The following is a 20,161-nucleotide window of genomic DNA, read 5'->3' as shown; positions in this document are numbered from 1 at the left end:
CCCCCAGAGTGCTGACTGGCAACAATATTCCAAGTTAAAATAGTTTGCTAAATAGTTATACAATTAGTTTACAATTCATATATATCAGAGGAAAAGACAGGGAAAAAATTGCTAAGATACATGAATCCCAGACCATTGCTCTCCAAATCTTTTCAAATGATTCGTCTCCTTTTTTTCAAAAATGAATTAACCACCAGATGGGACACTCATACATTCCTGATGGTTGTAGGGATTAGTAGACCCTGTACGGAAAGCAATAGGATAATATTTCATAGGATCAAATTAAAATGTTCACAGCATTGGCTCCAGGAAATCGGCTTCTGGAGAATTTATACTCCAGAAATAATTCAACAAAAGAACACAGCTCTGTGCATGCAGATGCTCATTAGCCCATCACCTAGAGTAAGGGAAAGTGGAGATCCCAATGAACAACAATGAGATGGGTTAGCAAACTGTGACCTATCAGCCCAATGGATATTTAAGCAATCACTGAAAAGTAGAAACATGAAGATATTACACAACATGGAAACTGTTTACGGAGTATATTTAGGTAAAAAGGAAAAAAAGGCAGAACTGTATATCTATGGTTGGATATACTTTTTTTTTTAATATTAAGCACCAACCAAAAGAAGAAAGGAGGATAGAAAAAATAAAATGGAAGATGCAGGGTGGGCAGCTTAGGGCTGCGTTTGTTGCTTGCTTTCATGTTACCATCATAGCGTTTTTGCCACTTACAAAGGAGGAAAAAAATCAATTCTGTGCCAACCCAGACAACAGAGACCTGAGTGGGGGTTGGGAAGAGAGATTTTTCAGCACTGAATCAGACTCCTTCTCCAAAGAGCTGTGTGGCCTTCACCTGCAAGGCGACCTCTTCCACAAGCAGAGGCCAGGACAAACAGAGGCACCTGTGAGCGACAAAGGCGGTTTCCTTGGTTTCCCTCACGGCGCCAAGCGGAGTGGCCGAGTGGCCGCCTCCCACCACAGGGCCCCCTAATGGGCGCTTTTGTCCCGCGGGGCGGAGGGACCTCATTAGAAGGCGCTGGTGCTAAAGGGAAATGCATTTCCAGAACAGGAGGTTTTATCATTCCTAGCGTTAGCGACAAAATGGTGACAGAAGGTAAGTGGCAGATTTGCATCACCGCGTCGCTCCTCGCCTGGAAATTGGAAACAGGCCGCCTGCAGAGGCGACCCCCGAGGAGCCGCGAGCCTGGGGCGCCTTCCCGGGGCCGGCGACTGGGGGCCCCTTCCGGGGGAGCCAGGCACCAGGGCGGCAGGCAGCATGCCACCTCTCAGAGACCAGGCGCCCGTGTCGCCTCTGGGGGTTCTCAATGTCACCCACTACGAACGCATCTCAAACTCGCTGCCGCAAATGGCTTGCACGTACTTAATTGCTGCGGTGCTCAGCGGGGACCCGCGGGGTCGCAGCCCTTGCTGCGGGGGGAAGGGGTAGTGATAGGGGCGGGGAGGGGCCAGCCTCCAGCACACATTCTTTTTCGCATCCTTCCTCAACAACATTCAAAACGCAAACATGTAAAGCAGCTACGGAGAAGTGCAAAGTAACCGAAGCGGACTGCTAGCGTGGGGAGGGCGTGAAGGGGGCGTAGGGTGAAAAACTACCTACTGGGTACTATGGTCCCTGCCTGGGTGCAAGATACCCAAGTAACAAACCTGCACATGTACCCCCTCCATCGAAAATGGAAGTTGAATTAAAAAAAAAAAAAGCAAATTTTACATTTTCTAAGCAGATTCCTACCCCAGCTTCAAAGTAAGAATCAAATTGTCCCTCTGCCTGAGGTTTCCCTGAACAGAATCGAATGTGCTTTCTCTGTTTGGCTCCACCCATGTCTTCTTTCCACTTGTCTTTGGGCACTGACACCAAGCGATTTTTTTTAATTTGCTTTCCCCCAATTGGACTTAGGTTATTGATAGCGGGGATCTTGTCTTACTTATCATAGTAAATCCATGATGCTTAGTACTGAGCTTAGCACACAGTAGACTCTCCATATATCAAAGTGAAACTGAAATAAAGGCAAAAAAAAAAAAATCAGAATATCACATCTAAATGTTAGAGCCGTGCTGTCCAAGAGAAATACAATGCCAACCACAAATGTGAGCCACACATGTAATTTTAAATTTTCTAGCAGACTCCTTAAAAGAAGTACAAAGAAAGAGGTGAAATTCATTTTATTAATAACTTACTTAACCTAACATATCCAAAATACTATCATTTCAACATGTAATGAATATTTTTAAATATTAGCAAAATATTTTACTTTTTGTGTACTAAGTCTTTGAAATTTGATGGCTATTTTATACCTACTGCTTATCCCAATTTGACTACCTGCATTACAGGTGCCCAGTAGTCACGTGCAGCTACCATTTGGACAGTGCAATGTTATTAAGGAAGTAGCTATCAAACAGGTGTATATTTTCCCCCTTTCAAACTCTTTTGGATAAATGTCTAGACCAGAAAATATTGTTTCAAATAGATCCTCAAGCCAGTCTTTACCAAGAGCCATATTTATCAAGAAAATTTTAACAAACACATGAGCAAGCAAGTGCTGTTACTCTAGGATATATCCCAGGGGAGTCTGGGTGTTTTTTCTCCCGCTTGTTTGAACAGATAATTAGCAGGTTGTGTTTTTTAGTGAAGTAATTAATTATTCTGGAACAGCTAACTACTTCCTTCCCTTCTAAAGTCTACTTTACAACAAATATCATATAAACAAACAATTAGTAGTTAGAGGGATTTGATGCTATCATGATGACATTAGTACCAGGGACCCAGTGCCAGAAGCCTCCCCTAACAGCCTCTTCCATGCTGGGTGGGCAAGTCTGATCTACATAAGAATAGTGATACTCCAGGTATCCAAGCACCACCTAGGTAGGTCACCCACACCTGTCATCCCAATACGGAACCTGGCCAAAGACCCCGGTGAGGAGGCTTATGTGGAGTCTTCCCATTTCCTTACCTCCCCACCCAACATCTGCAGCCTAACCTATTCTAGACCTTAAGACCAGCCCAGTTGGGCCTGAATCTGTGGAGCCAGCTGAACTTAACCCCTCAGCAGCATTCAGAGAGGAGAGAAAAAAGTCGGCCCTGGAAGCCATCCCAGGAAACCAGACCCTACAGAGGTCAGCCTGTCACAGAGGGCAGATGCAGGAAGAAACTGACAGCCTCACTCGGGATCCTGCCCCCCAGGAACCAGGACTGGGAGAGGTTTGGATACTGACCAGATTGGCATTTGTCCCTGTCTATGGGGCAAGAGGTGGCTGTGAAAGGGGAACAGAAGTCCCTTCCCCCATGACTATCCAAAGTTTCTAATATCGATGGAGTTGTTATGTGCCCAGATTCCCAGGTGAAAATCAATAATCTCTTAGGAGTGAGGTGCCAGACAGGTCGTTCAGAGAAAAACTATGATATAATCTCCTCAGAGAATTGAAGCCGACTGCTTGGCAAAATAAGGCAAAATAAGACCTGGAAATGGGAGAGACCACTAAAAGAGTAAGCCTGACAAAGGAAGAGTCCCACCATGTGTCAATACAGAATTGTGTAACGAACATCTTCAAATAAAATGCTTCCAAAATACTATTAGTGATCTGCAGCTCTTAAGAACATACCCTGCAGCCAAAGATGCTAAAGGCATAAATCACCGGGGTTTGTTTTTTATTTGCACTTTTCCTCCAACTCCATCTCCCTTCAAAAGTTTTTCTTTAATGAGAAGAGGAATATGAAACATAAAAAGAGAACTATAAACCTTTTTCGTTAAAGTACTATGTTGTGCTGAATTCTGCTCTCACATATATGCTTTCTCTTCAGCCCTGTGGACGTATTTTCCAGCGTTCAGTTCACATCAAGGACGGGTATGCACTGGCGGAAAAGGTAATATGCAATACACCTAGACACACTTAAGAGGATTGCTCCAAATGTAGTTGATGGCGATCTAATAAGAGAGGGTTCTGAAGACAAATGAGACGCATTTGCCTGTTTCCCTGACACTTACACAAGCTAAGGCAAGGTGAAGCAGCAGCAGGGAGAAGGCCACAGAGCAGGAAGCTCTTTAAATAGCTTTCCAGGTGACCCTGACACACTGGCACTGGTGGATTACAAAGGATAATTCGGATATGACCAGGCCGGGCACGGTGGCTCACGCCTATAATCCTAGCACTTTGGGAGGCCAAGGCAGGTGGATTGCTTGAGCTCAGGAGTTCGAATCCAGCCTGGGCAACATGGTGAAACCCCGTCTCTACTAAAATACAAAAAATTAGTCAAGCATGATGGCACGCGCCTGTAATCCCAGCTACTAGGGAGGCTGAGACAGGAGAATTGTTTGAACCTGGGAGGCGGAGGTTGCAGTGAGCCAAGATAGTGCCATTGCACTCCAGCCTGGGAGACAGAGCAAGAATCCGTCTCAAAAAAAAAAAAAAACAAACAAAAAACAATTGGGACATGGCCATTGTGAGGGGGGATAGGCTGGGAATCTTGGTTAACCCTGATGGCCCCGTGTGTGCTTCTACCACCACACCTGACTCTACACTAGACAAGTCTATCATGGCAAAAGGCTCCTCTTGTTTCAAGGTCAACATGTATGAGCATTTCTTTCTCCTCACTGGAAATTAACAGTACCTAGCCTTCTGATTTGAACAAACCAACTGCAAAAAGAAAAGTAGAACTGCCTGGGTATTTGACAGTAAGGAATTACTGTTAATATTTTATGTGTGATAGTGTTATTGTGGTTATGTTAAAAATAAAGAGATACATATTGAAGTTTGTGGATCAAAAGATATGAGATGTTAAGATTTTGCTTTAAAGCAATCTAGTGAGGTTGGGGAGAAAGGTTAGGAGAGTATACAAAAAATAAGACTGGCCATTTGCTGATCATGGTTAAAACTGGTTGATAAGTACTTTTTTTATTCTTTCTACTTTGGTGTTTGTTTGAAATTTTATGTAATACGTTTTCTAAAAGAGTCTAGGAATCAAGGGGAGAGAGAAAAAGCAGTCCTGTCTAAGGCTTCTCTGAGGGGGCTGTTTTTTTCCTTTCTCAGTTTACCATTGCCCAGAAGATATCACAGGCCATTCAATGTGAGCGCCAAGAAGAAAGGGTATATGCATCCTGTTTTTCTCTAAGACTACAATCTTGGCCTCTGTGTCTGTCTGCCTCCAGAGAGAGATTTAGCTTTTGATCACCTCCAACAAACAACATCCTTTAGGATATTGAAACTGACAAGAGACAGCCCACAAAATCCTATGGTTTACATTGAAAGTCTGAAGGCATTGCCATGTTCCAGATCTGGGGGTTAACAGTGCATGACGAAGCACATACCCTCGGTAAGAATTTAATTTAGCTCGAATATGAAGGGATGCTTTATGAGACAAACTGGCAGCAGTTCCATGGGGTGAGCAGAGAAGTGAGACTATAAAACAGAAGACAATTTCCTATTTCTAAATTGCTCCCTCTCAAAAACTGTGCTGGGTGTCTTAAAATCATCTCGTATATCCTTTTACCCAGTAATCTCAATTCTAGGAATGTATTCTAACAAAATAATTGGGCAAGTCCACAAGGAGGTATGTGGACTACCGTTTATATCATGCCTTTGTTTATAATAGGAAAAACAAACAAACAGAAAAACAAAGGTCCATCAGTAGGAAATAAAGTATTGATTAGGCATATAATGAAATTATATGCAACTTTTAAAATGCTGAAAAAGTATAGTACATTAGACTTCAGACATCAACATTTAGTTTAGTATACTATACTATTAAGTAAAACAGAGTTTTAAAATAGATTTTATAAAATATCTTTGTTTTAAAACAAAGTGTGTTGTAAGAATAGAAAAGAACTGGAATATACAATAAAATGTTAATTGTCGTGTTTTCTGGTTAGTAAAATTAAATGTAATTTTTTTTTTTTTTTTTTTTTTTGAGGCAGAGTCTCGTTCTTTCGCCCAGGCTGGAGTGCAGTGGCACAATCTCAGCTCACTGTAAGCTCTGCCTCCCAGGTTCACGCCATTCTCCTGCCTCAGCCTCCCAAGTAGCTGGGACTACAGGTGCCCGCCACCATGCCCGGCTAATTTTTTGTATTTTTAGTAGAGACAGGGTTTCACCATGTTAGCCAGGATGGTCTCGATCTCCTGACCTCGTGATCCACCGGCCTCGGCCTCCCAAAGTGCTGGGATTACAGGTGTGAGCCACTGTGCCTGGCCAAAATGTAATTTGTACCTTCTTTATGATTTTTTGCATGGTCTAAATTTTCTTCACTGAGCAGGCAACATATTGGGACCCCCACATATACAAAAAGAAGCTATTTTAAGACAATAATAACAAAACCATAAAGATGTCTAAAGGAGGAAAGACAAATTGCCAGAGCTGGACAGAGGTCAAAGTGACAATCCAAGCAAATAACCCCAAACTCTGACAGCCAAGGAGAGTCAGCACCCTTTCATTTTTTTCAAAAGACATCTTATACTGAGCAACTACTCTGTTCTAGGCCTTGTTCCAGGCCTTGGAGACGGAAATAAATGGGACACAATTTCCTGCCCTCAAGGTTTTCAGCCTAATTGGAGGAAAGGACAGATTTACCAAATGCTCTACTGGGGAAGGGCAAAGTACAGTGATGCTTAGGGGGAAGGGGCTGATTCCACCTGGCTGGCAGAAGTGGGAGAGAGGGGCTGATCAGAAAAAGTGTCAGAGGAGGTATTGCGGGCTGAGACTCTAAAGGTGAATGGATGCCCTTCCAAAGCTCACAGGCCATGCAGGTGAGCTTTGAGGATAGTCTCCCCAGGCATTTGGGTTGATGTGAGCAGCTGAGGGAAAAGGGATGGGCATTGAGCAGCCTAATCTTCTTGAGGGGGAACAGAAGCACAGATAAAATATGGGGTGAGGGGTAAGGCTAGGGAGTAGGCAGGCCCACAGTATGGAGGGCCTGGAATGCCCCTACTGAAGCATCTGGTTTCCAACCTGAGGGCACAGGGGAACCTCTGAAGGGTCTGCACCTTCCCAAGATTAATCAGCCGGACAACAGTGTAGAGAACTAAGCACTACTGGGCCTTATCTGGATGTCTGCCGTGGACTAGCCACTGGGCTTAGCACACAACGGCCCTAGACAGTGGAGAGTGTTGCTATCTCTATTTTACTGGTGAGAAAACTGGAACTCAGCGTGGTTTAGGAATCTGCCCAAGTTCTCACAGATAAGAAGTGGCAGAGCTCAGAGCTCAGAGTTCATCCTGGCTATCTGACTCACCCTCAGGTTCGGTGCTGTGAAGACACTATGATGAATCTAAAATAGTTTTCTCCCGAGTTCTCCATGATATTTACAAACAACCTCAAACTCAACGACTCAATTCCTACTAAAAGGAACTTGGTTGACATGCAGCAAATGGGTTATGGGGAGAGCTTTCTCAGCCACAAAATTAGAACTTTATGAAAAAAAATCTGGGAGAAAGTAAGGTGAGACTGGATCTGTCAAGGGGCTTTATTTTTTTTAACTCAAGAGAAACCATGAGGGAGTAGACAATTTGTTTTTGCTTTTTTTACATAAGTAGACACAGGTGGGAAACCTGAGGTAAGGACTAAAGGGAAATCAAAGGTAGGGGGAGGTTTCCAACTGTGAATGGGAAGAAGAGCTGAGAATGGAAAACATCATTAAACGGGAGTCGGGCCAGACAAGCACAGGTGAGGCAGAGGGAAGTCTCCAGTGATACCCAAGTTATTTACAGAAATGCAGAAATTGGCATTTATGGAGTCTTGATTTCAGGCAGGGAAAGGGGGAAAAAAAACCTTTAGTCAAGATACATTTACTAAGCAACTACACAACTACAGTAAAGAAGACAAAAATTTAATTAAAAAAAGGAAAAAGAAAAAGCTACGTGGGAAGATATACACATGCACACACACACACAAACATCTTACGCATGATCACAAAGGAACAGCTAACATAGTCTAGAGCTAAATGAAATATGAGTTTTGCCTTCAAGGATAGTTAGAAATACCAGAAATAGATGAAAACAGTGGGTATTCCAACCAGGAGAATGGGGTGAACAAATGCCTAAGAAATGGTAATACAAGAAGGGTTTTCAGGGGATAGCCAGAAGAGGGCACTAATTTGTGGGGCCAAAGCTAATATTGACATGAGGAAGGTCACCAAGGGAATAGGAGACATACGAGGTAATCAGCGCCTATTGAGCATTTTCTCTGTGCCAGACACTGTCTCACCACTTCATTTCATTTTATCCAAATGACCCTGTGAGGTAAGTAATTATTATCTGCACTTTCAATATGAGAAAACTCATGCCCAGGAAAGCTCAGCAACTTGAAACAAAAAAAACACTACGTTTTTTTTTGGCTAGCGAATCTACACTCGGTTTTGTCTCACTCTTCCTGCTACCTCTACCCACCCCATTCACTGACTGTGTGCCTACTGTGAATAGTGAGTGGCCTCAGTGACACACACCAGATTACAGTTCTCTATGATGTTCCCTCAGTCCATGATTTCACAGGGTACATGTGAAGGAAACCACTAACCTATTTCAGGTGATATAAACATCTCTGAATTTAGGGCACAGAGGAATGAAGAACTGATACATCCTGACACTACTAGATTAGAATGCACTTAGACAAAGTGACTAAATAAACTTACGTTGGTTTAAAATGTTACTGCTTTTAGATGGAAATGCAAATTGGTACAACCACTTTAGAAAACAGTTTGGCAGTTTCTTACAGAGTTAACTGTATGGTTACTTTACAACCCAGCAATCCCATTCCTGGATATTTACCCAAGAGAAATAAAAATATATACTCACACAGAACCTATATACAAAGGTTTATAGCAGCTTTATTCATAATCATACCAAACTGGAAACATGCCGAGCATGGTGGCTCATGCCTGTAATCCCAGCACTTTGGGAGGCCAAGGCAGGTGGATCACCTGAAGCCAGGCGTTCAAGACCAGCCTGGCCAACATGGTGAAACCCCATCTCTACTAAAAATACAAAAATTAGCTGAGTGTGGTGGCACACACCTGTAGTCCCAGCTACTTGGGAGGCTGAGGCAGGAGAATTGCTTGAACCCAGGAGGCAGAGGTTGCGATAAGCCAGGGTCACACCACTGCACTCCAGCCTGGGTGACAGAGCAAGACTCAGTCTCAAAGAAAAAAAAAGTGGTATTACTGTGTGTAAATTTGAAAAAATTGTTTTAATGTTATTGCTTTGGAAGACCATTACTGTGGAAAAAAGAAAAGTTTTAAGGTGTAGCCGTATTTCTTCACTTAATCTCTAAAATCCTAACTCAGGCTTGTATTTGGTCTCCAGGGTCTCCAGGCCCCTTCCCCATCCATCCACTGCCAAGAAAGAATCTAAACTTCTGAAGACTGGGGCCACTTTCCAGCTCAGGGTTTGTGGCTGATGTTTTGCTCTGGCTCTTAGGTCATAACTTACGTTCCCTCAGGAGGAAGCACTCATCTTTAACAAGACCTGCTTTCTCAGGACTGCAAACAAGAGAAAAGCCCAATAAGAGGAAAGTGAAGTGTGAAAGTCCATTTCAAAGAACTTTACTGAGAACTCACCATGTCAGAGAGCTTCCATTAATACAGTTGCTTCAAAACCAATACGCAGAACCCAAAGTAATGGATGACTCACCAGGACTTTTAGCAGCTAATGGAGTACTCAGAAATGCTGTAAATCCAATATTTTTGCTGAAAAATTAATGTGTTATGGGAGGGAGCCTCTTTTCTAATCACTTACCCACCCCCACCCTCTACTTCTAGTTCACCATCAGTGTCTTTAGCTCTTCTAATTTTTGCCAAAGCTGAATGCAGTTCTTTCCCAATTTTCTTATATCATTTTAAGTATTATATATGCTATCTTACCAGGCCCACTCAGAGAAACAGCACTTATCTTTAAAATTATTTTTTAACTACTCCCCACAGCCTACAGCCAATAAAAACTCTGTAAACTATGTTAAATATACCAAAGTAAAGTTTCCAGAATTCACAAAGAGATTGATAAATATTTACTAAGTGCCTTCTATGGACAAAGCCCTGGGAAGTATAAAGGAGCAAAATATGCACAGTTCTTGTCTCTAAACATGGCTTACAATGTCATTAGCCATATGACCAAAGCTAATAATAATCCAAGGCAAAAAACTTAGGAGATCATATACAAAACAAATGCTATAGGAGTTCAAAGGGGGGAAAGATTGTGGCTGGTGTGGTCAGGGAAAGACAGCTTTGCACAAAGCTGAAAAACTTCAGGAGTGATGGAGAACATTTCTCCCAGACAGGACATTTTCATAAAAGAGAAATCTAGAAACTCCACCTGTAAAATCTCTTTCTTGGAATATATCTCCATAACAAACAGAACTTTAAGGGAAGAAATGACCCTGGTTTCAAAAACACAAAGAATTTCTGGGATTCTGAATTTGGACTAACAGATAACTCCACCAAAATTCATTCTTTACTTGTCTCTGTTTGAATGTGACATATTTCTGGATGATCTGGGCTTCTTTGGTCATCCACAGTCTGTGCCCCTAGAACTAAGGAAGATTGTGTACATCTCAGACAGTTTTCACTTGCAACTGAGCCATGTCAGCCGGCTCCAATTGAATTGACTTGGGACCATTCTACTCATTGCATATGGCATGATACAGACTGCCAGAACCTTCATTTCCTTTAGTGCCACATTATCAATTAGGAATGGGAAGGATCTTGGCACATGCCAACCCAACTCCCAAACCCTTCAGTATCTGGCAGCCTTCTATTCTGTACATGCACTCACCAAAAGATACGTAAACAAATGTTCATAGCAGCACTAGCCATATTAGCCCCAAACCGGAAACTATCCAAATATCCATCAACAGTCAGTAGACAAATTATAGTATATTCATATCATGGAATACTACAAAACAATGAGGATGAATTTGACAAGCATAACACTTAATCCCAAGAAACCACACACAAAAGAGAACATACTCTATGGTTTTATGTAATATAAAGTTAAAAAGAAACAAGCAAAACTAATAGCATCAGAAGTCAGAATCGTGGTTACCATGAAGCAGGGGGATTTAGGGACTGCAAGGGCCACAAGGGGGATTTCTAGGGTCCCAAAATGTCTGTTTCTTAGTCTGTGAGGTGGTTACAGGGAGCATTTACTTTTATGAAAAGTCATCCAACTGTATACTTATGATAACAGTTTTCTATATGAATGTTTCATTTCAATAAAAAGTTTACCTTAGAAAAGCTGAAAACTGTTGTATTAAAGGATTATAGTAGGATGAGCAAAACTTACTTTACAGTTGAAAAGCAATGTGTATATTCACATCCACGATTTTTATTTAAACTTCTTATTTAATATGGTGACTTGGTTTTAATTTATTTAGCCACTAATATATGTATATTTAGATAAGGAAATATATACTCATAGCAATGTCATATTAAAGAAGGATAATTCTAAAATTAAGGATCTCTGCCTTGCATACAGGTCAAGGAAGATGATTTATTACTTCACTTCATTGGTTCTGGGAGAAGAAGAAGAGGAGGAGAAGGGAGAAGGGAGAGGAGAAAGGGGATGGGGGAGGAGGGAGGAGGGGAGAAGAAAAACTTCTTCAGGCTCTTCAAAACCTCTGGGAAAAAATAGGGTTGCCAGAACATGTTCCAGTACTGCACAATTATTTGTTTAAAAATTGTTACAAGCCAAGGGGCAGGGACTAGATGTCCCCAGTAACTCCCACTCTATCTAAACCACAGCCTGGCTCAGAAAGTAGCAGATCAGGCTGTAGGCAGATACTGGCTGAGAGCTGTAAACCAAATAAGTCACTATCTGCCCCAGGTACTGCCTATGTATATGTCACTAACACTTATCTGCCATTAACTGCAGAATTTCCTTCCTCATCAATAATCGTAGCTTATATCTTCTCTGCAAGTTTAACACTAAACAGAGAGAAAACCCCGCTTTGCTGCCCTCATAGGTCAGCTCGCAGAATGATCGCCCATCTACACAGCGTTTGGAGGTCAGACTTTCCTGATTAATGTGAAAATGGGGAGGTGAGAAGAGGTCGTCAAAGGGAGCAGCCTTTTAAAGCCAGGTACAGGTTAAAGCCCTGAGGCCAGAGCCTTGCCCATGCTCCTCTAGTGTGGAGAGCTCCCGCCTTACAGTACAGCTGGCACCTGCTGGTCCCCAGGGCCCTTCGCTGGGACTGCGGCAGACAACCTTGGCAAAGATGCTGGGGACCGCCCGGGCTGTAAAACGTCGGCCTGTGGCGCTTGAGGAAGGCCAGGCGGACTCCTGCAATACCCTCGGTAAACTGTCACCTGTCAATCACTTGACCTAAATACACCAGCCACTGGAGGAAGGGGAGGAGGGGGTTAGTCGGAGCATGCTCAGTGATCAGGATGACATCACTTAATCAATGCTGGGGACAGGAAGGCTGCATCAGCAGCCTGAAGCAGGCTGCCAGGAACGTGTCAGCGGGGACCGGGAGGCTCCATTAACTCGGTCCCTCCCCACGCGGCTCGCATACAAAGGGGGCACCATCAGACACACACGCTACGGACAGCGGGCGGGGAAGGGGCGGGGGACCGCGCTGGTTTATTTCATCTGATAGATTCCTTTAAGAACTAAAATCCATTGGTGTTCTCTCCTCCTACCAGCAGCCCCAGCTGCAGAGAGGGAGCTAAGTAGGGGGAGGGGGTCGGGGAGAAAAGGTGGGGAAGGGAGATAGAGAGGGAGGGGGGTCCGAGCCGCACGAAGTAACTTCTGCTCTTGGCACAGTGGGCTACTGCGCTCTGAGCCCCCTCGCCCCACAGATGTGGAAACAGCCTCCTCTCCACCCAGCGTGAGGCGCATCAGAGGGTCTGCAGACATGGGAGGGAGGTCATCCCAGAGGGGAGGGATCATGCCGGGACTCCACATCCAGGGCAGCCAGGCGTGAGAGGAAGGGGGAGACACACCAGGCCTCCAGGGGACACCGAGGCCACCAGTACTCCCCCAACCCTCCGCCTTCCGCGCGCAGAGCAAGGTGAAACACCGCGGGAAGCCGCGTCTACACTGCCGCGGGAGCTCCGAGACGCGGCTAGAAATTTTCCTGTACCGCTTTTTCTTTCTTTTTTTGCTAAGGTCGTGAGAAGAGGCAAGGCGTTTGGTAAATCGAATTGATTCCCAGAAGCATTTGCGGGTTGCAGAGCTCACACTTTAAAGGGGGCCTGGGCACCCGGCTTGAGGGTCACCTGAACACACTACCCACGCGGCGAGGCGAGCGTGGGGAACAATGGGCCCACCCGGGCCCCCACCCGGCGAACAATGGCGGCGCCGAGCCTGTCCTCGCCCCCCACCCCCACCCCCGCCATCCCCGCCCGGCCCGCCGCTCCCGGCCGCCTCTCCACCCTCCCGGGAGGGAACCATAGGGCGGGGGGCGAGGGGTCTCTGGTCAGGTCCCCCCGAGACGCCAGCCCCGCGGGAATGTCCGAGGGGGCGGCCTAAACACCTCCGCTGCGTCTGGGGCGTCGGGGCGCCGAGCTACGGCGCGGAGCAGCAGGGGAGGCAGACGCCCCAGCCACTTACCCCGATCACCACGGTCTCATCGCCTTTAAATTTGGGGATGAATTTGTCCCCGCGGAGGATCTCCGCTTCGTTGAGGGGCCGGAACCGGCACATCACTTTGATGCTGCATTCGGCTGGATCCGCCATCTCGGCCGGCGGTAGGGAGGGGGCGCGGGGATGGGTGGGGGGCCGGGGCCGGGAACGACGAGGGAGGAGGCCGCGAGCTGCACCGCCCACAGCTAGGCCGCCTCCTGCAGCCTCCGACGACGCTTCTCAGCAGGTCATCGCGAGCCCGGCCGGCTGAGCAGCCCCGGCCGCTCCGAGCCCGGGAAGGTGGGCAGCTTCTCCGCTCCGGCCGCTCCGGCTGCAGACCGGCCTGCCCTAGCCCTGCCCCGCCCCGCCCCTGCCCAGCGCCCCCCGGCCCACCTGCCCGCGACCACGCGGCGGGCGGAGGAGGCGATGCGCAGGGAGCGAGCCTCGCCCGGCTCAGACCTCCCGGGCTCCTGCGCGCTCAGCCATCCTGCATCAGCACCAGCGCGCTCTGCCGCCTTGCGACCCGCCCCTCCGCCCCGCCCTCCCCTGGCCCGCCCCGGGACGGTGACGTCACCGTCGAGGTCCGCCCGGCCCCCGCCCGACTCCGAGCGCTGCGCATCCCGGGACTTGTAGTCACTCTACCTGCCGGGGGAAGGACGGGATGCGACCTCCAAGAGCCTGCAAGTCCGGTCTGGCTGCCCAAGCCAGAGACAGGATGGAGGTCATATCCAATATTTCCGGTTAATATCTCTAGATAACTAGGTCTGGATCATCCTGATCCCAAAAGAAAATCACTTGGGAAACAGCTCGCAACAGCCTCTGGGTTTCATTCTTTAACTTTTACCACTAGATAAGGATGGATGTTTGTTCAGAGTTTGGGTTTGATTGGCCTTGGTTTAGGTTGGCACCTAGTGCTAAACCAATCAACCAGAATCAGGGATTTTGTAAGATTATGGAGGAATCCCTTGGTGGGAAGGTTCCCAAAAGAAGAGGGATGGTATTCCCAGACATGGTGCCGGGCTGGCAGAACAACTGAGTGTCCACTCTATTTTTCCAGAACTTCCTTTTCCTCTAAGACCTAGCTCAACCCTCCTTCCTCAGACTTTCCTAGCTCACTAAACACCTATAAAGAGTTGGTGGCCCTCCTTGATGTTCCCCTAATCTCCTGTGCATGTCTCTAGCACTGCACTTGGGCGGTGATATCTGCTTGATATCTTTGTGTCTGTAGCATCTAGCACATAGTGGGCAGCATACTGAATAAGGATTCTACCTTAGGAAGAAGCAATGCCAGAGTGTGAATCCCACCTCAGCCACTTACTAGATGTATGACCCACGGCAAGGTATTTAATTTCCTTAAGACTCAGTTTCCTCATCTCTGTCATTGGAATAATATCATCTTGTGATTTCTGAGGGAATTAAAAGAAATGATGCTTTTAAAGCACCTAGCATGGTGCCTGACATGTATATAGTATAAGCTCTTGAAAGTTAGATGTTATTGGGTGCTGAACAAATGATCATAAAACAAATAAGTTAGTTAATTTTAGGAACACATCTGTTGCTTAAATTCGGGTAATACCTGAAAATACAAGTGTTCTCTGCCTAGCTGAGAGGACAGACCTACTAAAATCAACTGTTATAAGCCCTTGTAAGTAGTACCAGTTTTATTTCATCTCCTCATGTGCAGTGGAAGTAGATTAAAAAGACCCAAGTGCCACCTTCTCATTTGTTTTTAAATTAAGTAATTCTCAGGCTGTGGCTCAGAGACCCGTCATCTTAAATGGTCAACTTCATAATATACTAGAGAGGACAATCCAATTCTCAGTTTCCCTGAGCCCACCAGAAGATGCCCAGAACCTTGTATACACTGGTTTATCTGAGGAGGTCAGGATTATCTCAAGTGGACAGAGACGTGTCTGTGTGTCACTGTGTTCAGTCATCATTCATTCGTTCATCTGTTCATTCATCAGCTATTAACTGAGCAAATGGCATTTGCTGTCACTCTGTAAACTTAGATTTATTAAGTGAACCCTTTTCAAGGGAGATACCGTAGGGCCTCTCATTTGAAGGGAGGTTGCAAAATAAGTCATCGCCCTCAGGCAGCTTAGAAACTAATGGGAGAACAGAGGATGAAGTTCTCAGTGTTGTCTGAGAAGGCTTAATATAGGAAATGGGCTAAGTAGGATTCAAAACAATTGAAAAGGGACACCAAAAGATAGGTAACAGGCCGGGCGCCATGGCTCACGCGTGTTAATCCCAGCACTTTGGGAGGCTGAGATGGGTGGATCACTTGAGGTCAGGAGTTTGAGACCAGCCTGACCAACCTGGTGAAACCTGGTCTCTACTAAAAATACAAAAATTAGCCAGGCATGGTGGCATGTGCCTGTAATTCCAGCTAATCTGGAGACTGAGGCAGAAGAATCGCTTGAACCCAGGAGGCAGAGATTGCAGTGAGCCAGGATTGCGCCTCTGCACTCCAACCTGGGCGACAGAGTGAGTCTCCATCTCAGGAAAAAAAAAAAAAGATAGGTAACAGAAGAAAAAACAGATAAATTTAACTACATCAAAATTAAAACTTTTGCACATCAAAGGATGCTATCAACAGAGTGAGAAGGCAACTCATGAAATGGGAAAAATATTTGCAAATAATACATCTGATAAGGAGTTAATATACAGAATATATAAAGAATACCTAGAACTCACAACCAAAAAAAATATTTAAAAAATGGGCAAAGGACGATGAGCTGGGCTGGATTCCATCTTGGTAACCAAGGCTAATTCTCCCTTGAGTTCTTGGGAGATGGGCCTTTGGTGAGAAGGCTGGTGTCAGTGAAGCACACCTGACGCCATGGAAAAAACTACTTTTAAGGAAATATAGCATCCATTGTGAACGTGGAAAAGTAAAGATAATTCACCATGCCTGCTGTGGCTTTAGTTCCTAAAGAACTCTACCTCAGTTCTTCACTAAAAGACCTCAATAAGAAGACAGAAGTTAAACCAGAGAAAATAAGCACTAAAAGGATTACGTCCATTCAATACTTGGGCCTGCAAACGTCAAAAAAGCCATTGAAGAAGATGAAAGACTCTCTGAGAGCCTTAAACTAAGATATAAAGAAGCTGAAGTCCGGAAAAAAACTTGAGGAAAAGTACAGGCAGAAGGAAGCACAGCAGCTACAACAAAAAAAGGCAGGAAACAGGAAGAGAGGATGGCAGCATATTGGCTAAAGTTTCTTTGGAGAATGTATTGGATTCCAAAGACAAAACCCAAAAGAGCAATGGTGAAAAGAATGAACAAATGTGAGACCAAAGAGAAAGGAACAATTACAACAAAGGACACAATGTAACAAATTATACAATGATGATGGATAAAAACATCAGCTTGATTATAATGGATGCTCGAAGAATGCAGGATTATCAGGATTCCTGTATTTTACATTCTCTCAGTGTTCCTGAAGAAGCCATCAGTCCAGGTGGGTTATAGTGTAGTAAAGTAGTAAACTGTGTAGTAAGCAGTAAACTGTGGACCTTAATAAATGTTACTACTTAGCATTCAAGCTAAATTTGATAAAGTAGTCTTTTCCTGTTAACCTTTTAAATCTTGCCTCTTTTTTTTTGCGGGGCAGCGGGGGGAAGGTGCGGAGGCTGAGGTGCATTTTAAGAGCAGAGGTTTAAAAGGCAAAAGAAAGAAAAAGGAGAACAGGGCCGGGCTCGGTGGCTCACACCTGTAATCCCAGCACTTTGGGAGGCCAAGGCAGGTGGATCACGAGGTCAGAAGTTCGAGACCAGCCTGACCAAAATGGTGAAACCCTGTCTCTACTAAAAATGCAAAAATTAGCCCAGCATGGTGGCATGCGCCTGTAATCCCAGCTACTCAGGAGGCTGAGTCAGGAGAATCGCTTGAACCCAGGAGGCGGAGGTTGCAGTGAGCTGAGATCACACCATTGCACTCCAGCCTGAGTGACAGAATGAGACTCCATCTCAAAAAAAAAAAAAAAAAAGAAAAAAAGGAGAACAGCTCTCTCATTTTTGAGAGTGAGGGGTACCCAAATGGGACTTCCCTAAATCTTTGCTTCTTAAAGACACACTTTACCCTTTATGAAGGTTGAAGTTATGGATTTCCTAACTTTTGATTTGGCTGTTTTCTCCTATTTGTGGTATTTAGAATCTTATCAAAAGAGAAATGAAGTTGCCTTTTCCCTCTCTCCCCAGATGTTTGTTGACTGATTTTTCCTATTATTTTCTGTTTATAAGTATGTGAATGATATGTACCAAATTGACTAAAATTGTGAACTAATTGAATTGCTTTACATATTGAAATTCCCTATATTATCTGTGATACAGGAGTATCCAAATACTGTGTGTGTGCTGAAAAGAGTACAGTCTCTGATGCCAGACTCTATTCAAATAACTGTCACTTACTAGCTACATTATTTCTAGCTAGTAACCTAACATTTCTAAGCTCATGTTTCCATTTGTAAAATGGGGATAATAGTAGAACCTATCTTACAGAGGTTTCAGGAGATTTAAATGAGAAACGTTATATACACACACACATTAACACAGGTCCTGGCACAAGTAAGGACTTAATTTAAAATTTTTTCTTTCTTTTTTTGTAAAAAGGCCTTTAACCTATGAAATACTTTAAAGTGACTTGCATGGGTATGTTGCACATTAGAAATCATGATAGCGGCGGAGCTAAACCTCCAGATACAGGGCTATTTTCACTATTTCGAGCATTTTTATATAGATCCTATTACCTCTCTGGGTCTTAGTTTAATTTTAAAATTAGGTAATGAAATCTGTATAGTTCTTGGCATATTGCAGATGCTTGACAAATGTTTGACCTGAAGCATAGAGTGCTTTGTAAATAAGCTGTTTAAAAATTAGAGCTATTAGGCAGGGTGCAGTGGCTCGCACCTGTAATCCCAGCATTTTGAAAGGCCGAGGCAGGCGGATCACTTGAGGTCAGGAGTTCCAGACCAGCCTGGCCAACATGGTGAAACCCCATCTTTACTAAAAATACTTCAGCCAGGTGTGGTGGTGCATGCCTATAATCCCAGCCACTCGGGAGGCTGAGGCAGGAGAATCGCTTGAACTCGGGAGGCAAAGGTTACAGTGAGCTGAGATCAAGCCATTGCACTCCAGCCTGGGCTACAGAGGGAGACTCCATCTCAAAAAAAAAAAAAAAAAAAAAAAAAAAATTAGAGCTCTTTGAGGAAGACGCCGTCGAAAGTGGTGCCGAGCTGTGGTCTGCCGGCTTCTGCTCCTGCTCCTGCTCCTGACTCACTGCTGTTGCTTTCGCCGAGGAACCAGTCGGTCAGGAAGCCACACAGCAGCTGTGGCTTTTAAAGATACTGGAAAAACACCCGTGGAGCCGGAGGTGGCAATTCACTGAATTCGAATCACTCTTTATGAGCCACAGCTTAAAATCCCTGGAGGAGGTGTGTGCTGACTTGATCAGAGGCGCAAAGGAAAATAATCTCAAAGTGAAAGGACCAGTTCAAATGCCTACTAAGACTTCGAGAATCGCTACAAGAAAAACTCCTTTTGGTGAAGGTTCTAAGACATGTGATCATTTCCAGATGAGAATCCACAAGCAACTCATTGACTTGCACAGCCCTTCTGAGATTAAGCAGATTACTTCCATTAGTATGGAGCCAGGAGTTGAGGTGGAAGTCATCATTGGAGATGCTTAAGTCAACTATTTTAATAAACTGATTACCGGTTGTTAAAAAAAAAAGGCCAAAGGACTTGAAAAGACATTTTTTCAAAAAAGATATACAAATAGCCGATAAGCACATAAAAAGTAGGCAATATCACTAATTATCAGGAAAATGCAAATCAAAATCACAATGAGATACCACTTCACACCCATTAGAATGGCTACTACCAAAAAAAAAAAAAAAAGAAAGAAAAGAAGTGTTGACCAAGACATGAAGAAATCAAAACTCTTGTGCATGGTTAATGGAATGTAAAACGGTACAACTGCTATGGAAAACAGTATGGTGGTTCATCGAAAAATTAAAAATAGAATTTCCATATGATCCAGCAATTCTACTTCTAGGTATATACCCCCAAAAAGATTGAAATCAGGTACTCAAACAGGTATCTGTACACTTGTGTTCATAGCAGCAGTATTCACAATAGCCAAAAGATGGAAGCAACCCAAATGTCCATCAACTGATGAATAGGTAAACAAAATGTGGTGTATATATGCAATGGAATATTATTCAGCCCTAAAAAGAAGTTCCAATGTATGCTACAACATAGATGAACCTTGAAGACATTATGCTAAGTGAAAATAAGCCAGTCACAAATGGGCAAATGCTATATGATTCCACTTATATGAGGTACCTAGAGTAGTCAAGTTCCTGGGACAGGAAGTAGAATGGTGGTTGCCAGGATACGGGAGGGAGGGGGAATGGGGAGTTATTATTTAATGGGTATGGAATTTCAGTTCAAGAAGATGGGAAATATTCTAGAGATAGATGATGGTGATGACTGCATAACAATGTAATCATAGTTAATGCCACTGAACTGTACACTTTAAAATGGTTAAAATGGTACATTTTATGTTGTATCTATTTTACCACAATAAAAA

General features: G+C 44.3%; 1 protein-coding gene and 1 pseudogene across 1 annotated transcript in view; one reads left to right on the top strand and one right to left on the bottom strand.

The window, feature by feature from the left end:
* The window catches only part of KIF5C (kinesin family member 5C), a 151,485-nt gene extending 137,411 nt beyond the window's left edge, over positions 1 to 14,074 (bottom strand). The window contains exon 1 of the mRNA XM_024243602.3: positions 13,552 to 14,074. Coding sequence (XP_024099370.1) covers positions 13,552 to 13,677 — 126 coding nt within the window. The 5' untranslated portion in view covers positions 13,678 to 14,074. The remainder of the gene's footprint in view (positions 1 to 13,551) is intronic.
* Positions 14,075 to 16,921: 2,847 nt separating this feature from the next.
* LOC112132392 (small ribosomal subunit protein uS10-like) lies at positions 16,922 to 19,547 on the top strand (annotated as a pseudogene).
* The last annotated feature ends 614 nt before the right edge of the window (positions 19,548 to 20,161 follow it).

Source organism: Pongo abelii, chromosome 11, assembly GCF_028885655.2.
Source record: "Pongo abelii isolate AG06213 chromosome 11, NHGRI_mPonAbe1-v2.0_pri, whole genome shotgun sequence".
NCBI classification, from domain to species: domain Eukaryota; kingdom Metazoa; phylum Chordata; class Mammalia; order Primates; family Hominidae; genus Pongo; species Pongo abelii.
Note: the sequence above shows the minus strand (reverse complement) of the source record. Positions and strands in the feature narration are given on the sequence as shown.